The sequence below is a fragment of the Oryzias melastigma genome, linkage group LG16, assembly GCF_002922805.2.
Source record: "Oryzias melastigma strain HK-1 linkage group LG16, ASM292280v2, whole genome shotgun sequence".
Lineage (NCBI taxonomy): Eukaryota > Metazoa > Chordata > Actinopteri > Beloniformes > Adrianichthyidae > Oryzias > Oryzias melastigma.
Window position 1 is genome coordinate 7,312,327 of NC_050527.1, and position 9,807 is coordinate 7,322,133.

Here is a 9,807-nt window from a genome sequence, read left to right on the forward strand (position 1 = left end):
GCTAACAACTGGGAGCGTTTTTCTGCTCAGCCTGTGCTCAAGTCGAGACTATTTCTGGAGTTTACTTCCGCGTTGATAATTTTTTTCTCATTAAACGGAGTATTAATGTCCTTTTGTGGACAACAGAATAGCGGGTAGGTATCAAAACGACTGGCCTTGATGTTTTCTTGTGGGTTTTAACGCACCTAGTTAGCAAGCTAGGTTGCTAATGTTAGCCAAACCATAGAATTATGTCCGTGTTCTGCACGGTGCTGCTGCGTTAGTTATCATGTAGTGACACAAAGCATTTTATGCTGTGTAGTACAAGAAAGTTGTTGTGCTACCGACTGTTTTTGTGGAGAAAAAACAATTCCCAGACGTAACAGTTTCACAACTTCCCGAATATGTCAACAATAACAACAAAATACAAATGTCTTCATGGCTACGCACAGAGTTTGGCAGATTCGTTTTTAATATAAGGATAACACATTAGTGGTCTATCTTTGCAGGCGCCGTAGTAAATGGGACCAACCCGGCCCCGGGTCGGGCTCCGGTGGGATGGGGGAGTCCGAGGCTGCGCCCACCGGAGCTCTGGATGCTGCAGCCGCGGTGGCCGCAAAGATCAACGCCATGCTGGTCGCTAAAGGGAAACTCAAACCCTCCCAAATAGGAACGTCGGGACTGTTGGACAAGGTATGGAACTGCGTCATGGTTTTTACTTTCAAAGAATGACTTGTAAACACACGTAAAAGTTCATATTACTACCTCAAATTAATAATATTTAATTATTTTTTATACATAGTATTTTTATTTTCCTTTGACTTAAAATCGTTTTAATGGATGATTAAAATAAAGTGCTTTATAAGTGCTTTGAAGTATTATTTAAGTATAGTTTGGATGCAATTTTACTGATTTTATTAAAGTAAATGCATTCTCTCTTTAAGAACGAGAACAAAAAAAGTTCATAATAATATTCTTTTTTCTTTATAATGTATTCCCAAATTAGATTGAAGATTTTTGCTTTGATTGAATCAGGGGTCCCCAAACCTTTTCTTGTGAGGGTCACATAGCGGTTTTCTTCTCTGATGTGGGGTCGGGGTCAGATTGTAGGTTGACAAAAGAAGTGTTTTGATGTGTGTTTTCCCTGCAAGTGTTGAATTTCAGCAGTAACTACTGGAAGTTCAAATTATCTAAATTAATTTCTTAGATTAGTAAAAAAAAAAAAGAGTTTTTTTAAAGTGAAAAGTCACAAAGAAATGATCAGCGAGGAACTTCACATTGTGGGGTCTCTCTCCTCAGGTTGTGGGTGCTGGAAAGTCTGCAGTGCCACCAAAAACCAAAGACGATTTGGTTGTAGCCGAAGTTGAGATCAACGATGTCCCGATCAACTGTCGAAATCTCCTGACACGCGGACAAACGCAGGATGAGGTCAGAGTGTGGATTTATTTGTGTGTGCTCTGTGGTGTCTCCAGTTATTAATCAGCATTTTTAAATGTTTACGTACAGATCAGCAAGGTGAGCGGAGCCGCAGTTTCAACCAGAGGTCGATACATGACAACGGAGGAAAAAGGCAAAGCGCTTCCAGGGTGATTTCTCTGTGAACTTGTTCTCAGTGATTAACTGGTGTTGAATGTGTCCGTGTTAACGCAGCTTTGTTTCTATTTTGCTCAGGGACCGACCTCTGTATTTGCACGTTCAAGGACAGACCAGAGAGCTCGTGGACAGTGAGGATTCATCCATTTATCTTTATGATGTTAGAAGTGATTTTTTCAAGCTGCTCTTGGTGTGACGGATGGTTTGTTTGTCTCCTTCTGAAGGAGCCGTTAATAAAATTAAGGAGATCATTACAAACGGCGTGGTGAAAGCGGCTACGGCTTCACCGTCCTCCTCGTCTTTCTCCTCGAGTGGAGCTCCAGTCACAGTGTACCACCAGCAGAACCCCCCTCCACCCTCGCTGCCTGTCATGACCAACCAGAAACCTCACTTCCAGTCAGGGGTAGGAGGCTTTGAATGAGATATTTCCCCTTCTTCATTGATTTGTTTTTCTTTTTATGGTAGATTTGTTTACCCCAGTTTCACAGCTGCTTTGTCTTTTTATCCAAAGATGCATTACGTTCAAGATAAAGTCTTCGTGGGGCTGGAGCACGCCATCGCAGGGTTTCCTGTCAAAGAGCGAGTGGAGGGCGTGGGCTGTTCGTATCTGCAGCACATTCAGGCTGAAACGGGGGCCAAAGTCTTCCTCAGAGGGAAAGGATCCGGCTGTTTAGAGCCGGCTTCAGGACGGGAGGCCTTTGAGCCCATGTACATTTACATCAGGTCAGTGCTGTCCTAACATCAAGTCAAAATAGGTTTATTTCAATTAGTTTGAAGCTGTTTTAGAACTAAATGTTTCTTTTTTTTCTGCAGTCATCCTAAGCCAGAAGGACTAGCAGCAGCAAAAACGTTGTGTGAAAACCTTCTTCAGACTGTGAGTCATTTACTTTAACATTTAAATAGAACAGGTTTTAAACACTCATAACTTAAATAATTAACAGCAGCTCATATTTTGTGTGTATCTAGTTGTTGTCTTATAACGTTTCTGTGTTAACAAGTTACATGCATCAATAGCACAAGTGTAGCTGATATAAAAACTATTCTCATAATTCCGCCTCATGCAAGAGTTTTCTGCAGACAATTGTGAGCAGTGAATGCAATTCACAGAACAAATTTGTGGGGCTCGCCCCTCTTTTGCTGCCTGTCAAAAAATATGTTCCTTAAGGTGCTTACACACTCGCACTTAAGTGGCCACTTTCAATGAAAAGTCTATGCAAATGCGCGTACAAGTCTGAAAATCTGCTCTACGCGCGTTTGCATAGACTTTTCATTGAAAGTGGATGCTTGAACATGAGTCGATGCAGCTGGTGTGTAAGCACCTTTAAGGTTGACGCCACGGCTGCATGTGGGAGGAGCAACCAGCTAATGTTTTTAGCATGATCACTACATGGAGCAGTATCTGTGATTGTCTCACTTCCAATGTATAGAAGACACAGCTGATGTTGATTTATTGTGAAGAGCTCTACAAAAACATCTGTAATCACGTCTCCATGTTTGGGTTTATGTGATCATTCGGAGATTTTCCTGGTTCTGGGGGCTTCTATCTCACTCTGGAGGCTGTCTCTGAACGACAGCCGCTTCCGCAGTGTTTCTGTGTCTCTGTGGCTGAGTTTCAAAAATCAAATTAGGGGACCTTTCTTTTTTTTATTTTTTATTATTGTCTCAAAAAAAATTAGAAAAATTTCACAAAGTTCAGGAAGTTCAAGCCGACAGCCTCTGCAATCGACAGCAGCTGTCTGTTTGTACCATTAACTTAACATTGAAACTGGCCGCCTCTGCCACACAAATCGCATTTGGTTTGAACATAGCATTAAAAGAAGAAATAGATGGTTTTTAAATTTTATTTTAGTATTAAATGGATCCAATTGTTACATATTTTTGTCCATACATTTGTTATTTTCCTCAAATAAAGCATCTTTTTCCTTTTTTTCCCTCTTCCTTCAGGTCCATGCAGAGTATTCACGTTACCTTAGTCAAATGAGCACGATGATGCCAGCACAGCAAGGTCAGACATTTTTAATATCATTTAAGCGACTAAAATCTCAGTTCATTGTTTTCATCCAAATCTAAAGCGATCACACTTCTATCATCTGGAATGTTCTCCTGTTTCAGGCTTCACACAACCCCCAGTGGTGAATGGGGTTCCTCCTCAGCCCCCGTACTACCCCCCAGCCGGGTACCAGTCGGGCTACCCCTTGCCTGTGCCCCCGCCTCAGCCCCAACCTGTTCCCCCACCGTATAACGTCCCCCTTCCTATTCCTCCAGTGGCACCAGCAGGTGTGCCAGCTCAGTACCCCGTTCGCCCTCCAGTCCCGGTTCCAGCCCCCGCCCCCATTCCCGCTCACACTTTGGCTCCGGTTCCGGCCCCCACGGTGGCTCCTGGACCCGCGGCTATTCTTCCCCCAACTCCGGCCCCAGAGATTCTGCCACAGGTGGGAGACACCGTTCCATAATCATTCAATACTACAACAGTTAAGTAAAAGAAAAAGTAAATAAGTGATGAATAATTTGTTGCTCTTTTCTGTGCAGACTCTTCCTGCTGTCCATTTTCTCCCCTCTGCTGCAGCACCACCCAAAGCTCCGCCTCCAGCTGCTCCCACCAGCCAACCACAGAAGAGACGCTTCACGGAGGAGGTTCCAGATGAGAGGGACAGCGGCTTGCTTGGATACCAGGTACAAAAAAATCATTCTGTTCTCATTTTGTCACTCTATCCCCATTTTTTCTTCAGACTATACGTAGTGCTGCTTCCATCACTTTAAAGCTCAACATAAAGTCCATGCTTCACTCACATTTCTTGAAGGATTGACTGGCTGTATTGTCCATGAATCTCTACTGGTAATAGAAAGTTAATCTGTTCCCAGAAAGTCCAGGAAAGGAATTCTGAGGGTTGTTAGAATCTTTTTGCTTCAGCGTATCATTATCAAAGTGTCAGGTCAGGGCCTAGTTGAGGACGTCTGCTAATGGTGCTTGTGTGTTTTTTTGCTCATAGCATGGACCCATTCATGTGACTAATTTAGGTGCAGGCTTCTCAGTGGGCAGCCCAGAGTCTTCAGGACCCCCGTCACAGAGTTCCTCTGGCTTGGCGAGTGAGAGGAACAGGTACGAGGGTTTTGAATCCTCAAAGTTGCGCCTGCGCCACAGTTCATGTGCCAGCTTTTGTCTTGCCTTTCAGTCGGCAGCTAATGCCTCCACCCCCGACCATGGCTGTGAACGGAGTCCGACCCAAAACGGAGGAGAAGAGGGTACCTCCAGCCCCTGTGGGTAAGGAGGATTTCTTCTGGATGTTTGCTCTCTGCTGTTGCGTCGATCTGTAAATCCTCTCTCAGAATGCATCACTGTCTGCACTCCGGTTCTGCTGAAGCAGGAACTCTGTTAGCCGTACAAAGACACCAAAGCACCACTAATTTTGAAACTCCCTATTTCTGTGGCAGATGAGATAAGCAGAGCATGTCACACAGGCGACCACAGTCAGCCTGAATCGGCAGCTTCTATAGGATTCTTACAGGATTCTGCAGGTGTGACCTCAGCTCTGCAGATAGTGCGATGGAGCTGTGACTTTTACCTGTTTGTCAGTCGCCACCGTACCGTCGTGTTCTGATGACTTGTTGTGTTTCCTTCCCCTTCTTTTCTTTTGCTAACAAGAATCTCTCCTGTTTTTGTGTTTTTCTCTTCTTCTGTGTTTTCTTCTCTTCCATGTGTCTCTGGCGCGATGCTGGATACTGGTTGGGGGTGGGGGCACCACTCGACCTGTGACGCCGCCCTGCCGCTCGCTTGAACGGCCCTAACCACCAACCAATGGTTGCTGATATAAAATTGAAATCCATTAACGTTTCATTTCCTCCCAAAACGTTTTCTGTTACTCTCGCTGCTGGTCTGTGATTTCTCCCCCCGCCCCTCTTTTCCAAATGTGCTCCCTGCCTTTTTTCTTCTTCTTTTTTTTTTTTCTTCTCCCGTTCTTCTTTTTTCCAGAGCCTGTAGTGAAAAGACTGCGAACAGGTCTGGTGGCGTACAGCGGCGACTCTTCTGATGAAGAGGAAGACCAGCCCACCTCCAAAGTCTCAGGGCCAGGTAACCCCGGCATAGCTCCCCCGACCTCAGCGTCTTCAGGGTGGACGCCGGGCTACCGCTGCCCTCCTCCACTGCCCCCCCGGGCCAAGACGCAACCACAGCAGCAGCCCATGCCGTTCTGGATGGCACCGTAACACAACAGCTACTAAAAAACAGAGAAACGTGTCAGTGCTTTGGAAGAGTCCTTCAGGATGTTTGTTCACGTCCAGCTCAGGCCGTTGGCGCCTGTTGAACACGAGGATGATTCTGTTGATTTAAACTATTTTAGTGAAAATCCTGTTTTGTACAAATCCAGTTTTTGTTTTCTGTGTACACATTGTGTAAAGATGAATTTTGGCATACTCATACTTGATTATATTTTGTGTAGATAATCAAATAAGGGACATTTTTTCTTCTTTGTGAAAATAAAAACTAACTTTTTTGTTGTTGTTGTGTCATTGTACATAAAGGGTAAAATACAGGGCAGTTATACTACATATTTTTTCCCCTCTTTGTTTTCATTCTTTTTTTTCTCTTTGCATTTCATCCTTTTCTAATTTTTGTTTTTGTACAGATCATATTCATGTTTTGTGTCCTTTTACTTCAAACAAAAAAAAATAAACTTAATTTATTTGTGTTTTTGAGTGCCTTGTATTTATTTATTAGATTATAATGTGAATGCATAGTAAGCATTTACACGATAGTAATTCTGCTCCTTTCAGTACTTTTTTTAGTATGTTTTTATAAAATTGGCATGTATTCAGGATTTTTAGGCAAACTTACAACAAATTTTTCAGAAATTTAAGCCAACTTCAGCGGTCTTTCTTTGTTCTTTAATGAAATTTCTGGTCTTTCAGCAAATTTAACATTTTGCAAATAGCTTTTGCATTGTCAGCAAATCCCTTCAACGATTAAATTAAAGTATGTCTCCATTCAGCAAATGCTTGGCAGCATGGGAGCAATATGTTGCGCATAAGGACAGAATTAGAATTCAATATTTCAACCAAAGAATGTGATTAGAAAATAAAAATGTTACACATTTAAAAAACGTATTTTAAACTTTACATACCCAGCGTGATATGCTGCTTTTTATGGTCAAATCAGAATCCCAGAGGCCTGACTTTCAGCAAGTATAATAACAGACAGATTTTTGATTTTCTTTCTTTTTGTTTATACTCTTTACACATATTTAAATCGTATGAATTCACTTTATGTTACTGTTATTTGGGGTTTGGAATCACAATAAAAATGTTGGGGCGAGGAATGACCCGAGTTGTTTTTGTGATTATGTGAGGAAAACTTATATTTAAGTGCAGTTCTCTACCTGCCCTACAGAGGGTGCACTGCTAGCACATGTAATTCTTGGGAAAAAAAATCAACTAGCTTGGATCACTGGGTTTTTAGAGTTAAAAAACAAACCTCTTCTGTGTGTTGTTTTTCCTATTGGAAGCTACAGGAGGGTATAATTTATCATACTGCTGCTTGCATTAAAGTATTAGAACATAACATTTTTTAACAAAGCATTGCATGTTTTGAGGAATTATCGAGGTGAAGGACCCCCCACTTTGGGATTATGCCTCACGGGCACCTTTCATTTCTCCTGGATCACTCCTAGAAGATGGAGGTTGTTCAGAATTCACAAAGTGAATAACACCAACACAGCAGGGTATTGTACACACCTGCAAATTAGCTCTCTCTGAGGAATACGTCTTTTTTTCTGAACTATACAAAGGTTTTTTTCACAGGGCCTGGTATGTTGAACAAGCTGGCAAACCAAGCTCCCCCTTAACGACAGCTTCCAAGCACCATAGCCACAGTCTCCGCGCTGGATACGGTTGTTGGGCGTCTAAACAGATGTTCATGGGGAGAAATTGAGGGGTAAACATACTTAAAACTTGCTTTAAAAGGATGTTTTTAACTAGTTTAAGGTCAAAGATGGAAGTTGTGAAGCCTTTATGTTAACAGGGAAAAGCAAATCCAGGTGGCGTTTCCTTCATTTGTTTACTTTCAAGAGACTCACTGAGTGCTTTCTCCTCCCTGCAGATGCAACCTCCGGCACCTTACATCCCAAACACATCAAAGTCTCACTTATTATTCTGGTCTATAAGTCCCAAGCTACACCTCATCAGCATTCACCACTTGGGCTTTTTACATAGACACAAACTAAGTGAGTCGGACATTAAAGCTGTCCTACAACTTACCTTTCATCACTGGAATTATTCTTGAAACTCCATTTCACGCCAGAGAAAAATCTTGAATCCATTCTGCCCCAAAGACCTGAGATTTTTCTCCTTATTGATCCAGTCTTGCTTCTTTCTTATGACTTGATTTGTTTTGTGTTCTTCCTCAAGTCTGTTAACATAAAAAGAGAATAAAAGTAATGAAATTCAGAACAATGGAGAGTGGTTCGGGGTGTTCAAGTCCAATCACTTCCAACTGTTTTAACCATATTTAGGCTACATATTTGTTTCTGGTTCTCCAGTAGGACAGAAAAGAAAAGCAGATTTAGATTGGTTTGTGACAATTCTGATTTTTTTTAATTTAACATATTCTCTTGTTTTAGACAACCAATGAACTTAGACAGTGAAAAAGATTAGTTTTTAAAGAGAAATGCATTCTGTTAGAATTAGTGTCAACTTCTTAACAATCAAAACATTTTATATTTTAATATTCAGCCAACTTGGGTGTTAAAAAAATATAATTTGCACAGTTACTCAAGTTGTTGGTTTTAAATACACTGTGTTCTTATGAGACATAACAGGTAAACATTTATTTTTCCAAAAAAAATATTTGAAATCTAATTCCAGCCTGAAATAGACACAAATAAATGTAAAAGAAAAAATAAACCATCAAAGAAAATAACTTATCATTAGTAGACACAAAAACTATTAGAAATAATCTGAAAAGTTGTATTTTTTAAATTAAACTGACTGGTTTTGCTTAACCTGTGGGATTAAAAAAAAAATTATATTTGTTTTCTTTGTGTTGTCTATTTTCTCCCTCCCCTTGGGCGGGACATAACATGCTTTTAGCAATGGTGTAACAATTCATTTGAATAATGATTTGATTTGATATTTGTGGTCACTTTCTACTAACTTTTGATCGATCTGATTCGATCTGATTCACTGACCTAGGATCAATTCGGGAAATTTTAGTCAAAAATTCAAGTAGTGTGACCAGATTATTCAAGACCAGATACTTTAACTTTCTCTTACAGATATGAGAGTTTTAGAAGTTTTATTTTGAAATGTACAACCTCACCACCCTTTTAAAAATATGGACCTACTTTATTACGCCGTCACCAAAAACAATTAACTCGAGAAGTATGGGTCCTTTTAAAATTGTAATATTAATTTGAGAGTACCAAAAAGAAGATAAAAGTAGCCACAAAGCTCAGTCGAGTAGTGTTGTTCGCGCGAACCCACCTGTGGCTGTGCTGCGGTCCTGTGGGTCACGTGGGCCGCATCGCCCCGCAGCCTCCGCGTGGGCAGCAGCATCCTGCAGCGGCCTCGCGCGTCAACACCACTAGCTTTTGACTGTTTCTGACCCCAAAGCCGTTCTTTGAAAAGCTCCAGTTTGACTTCTCACACAACCCGAGCGACTGCAGCAGGAGACGTAGAAGAGCAGAGCTGCTGGTTCAGCCTAATTTCATTTAAGAGGATTGAGGAAGCCCGCGTGCCGACTTCAGGGTCAGGTTAGATCTTTTCGTGCAGGTTGATGGCGGATCATCAATGTTTACCCAAGGCCCGGTCATTAATAATCCTTACAAAGCTGCTGTGGCGAGCCAGACGAGCTGTATTGCACAGATCCAACTGAAGATTTTATACTTAGTAGTAACAATAGTTGTACTATCTTTACACACAGGTTCATTTTAAAGCCAGAACTTCTATTAATTCAGATGAAAACTGCACTTCTAAGTGTATCTTTATTGTGAATCAGGAGCAGAGAAAAAAAGCATTTGAAATAGATTGTAGTTGTTAAAATCTATGACCAGACAAATAGATCCACTACGTCTTTGTCTTCCTCGTCCAGGCTGGCATCTGGCTCAAAACTGTACAGCTGGATAGCTCTAATATTGCTCTGATATTGTTTTGAGGTGCTGTAAGATAGCAGGAGAGAGTGTAAACAAAGAGATGACGGGCAATAATGGCAGGCTTACTCTGCAGTAACACTCAGGCACTCACAAC

General features: G+C 41.5%; 1 protein-coding gene across 3 annotated transcripts; it reads left to right on the top strand.

Moving 5' to 3' along the window:
* The first annotated feature begins 6 nt into the window (after positions 1 to 6).
* Positions 7 to 6,257, top strand: khdc4 (KH domain containing 4, pre-mRNA splicing factor). Of its 3 annotated transcripts, none has more exons than XR_002918745.2 (14): positions 7 to 134; positions 489 to 672; positions 1,279 to 1,407; positions 1,486 to 1,565; positions 1,651 to 1,703; positions 1,797 to 1,975; positions 2,084 to 2,295; positions 2,386 to 2,446; positions 3,517 to 3,577; positions 3,685 to 4,004; positions 4,102 to 4,245; positions 4,591 to 4,672; positions 4,746 to 4,834; positions 5,543 to 6,257. XR_002918745.2 is itself a non-coding variant. In XM_024267399.2 (14 exons), the coding sequence occupies exons 1-14, from the start codon at positions 106 to 108 to the stop codon at positions 5,773 to 5,775; spliced, it is 1,884 nt and encodes a 627-aa protein (XP_024123167.1). In that variant the 5' UTR covers positions 7 to 105; the 3' UTR covers positions 5,776 to 6,257. The 3 variants fall into 3 exon arrangements, 2 of the variants coding, with proteins under 2 accessions (XP_024123167.1, XP_036071652.1); XM_024267399.2 differs by having other exon boundaries at positions 4,563 to 4,672; XM_036215759.1 differs by having other exon boundaries at positions 3,838 to 4,004; positions 4,563 to 4,672; positions 5,543 to 5,907.
* Positions 6,258 to 9,807: the final 3,550 nt, after the last annotated feature.

Excerpts from the sequence above, each read along its gene's own strand:
- khdc4 (XM_024267399.2), top strand. The coding sequence starts at position 106 with ATGTCCTTTTGTGGACAACAGAATAGCGG. Across the intron at positions 1,704-1,796 it reads GACCAGAGAGCTCGTGGACA|GAGCCGTTAATAAAATTAAG; the intron begins GTGAGGATTCAT and ends CTCCTTCTGAAG. Across the intron at positions 4,005-4,101 it reads CCCCAGAGATTCTGCCACAG|ACTCTTCCTGCTGTCCATTT; the intron begins GTGGGAGACACC and ends TTTTCTGTGCAG.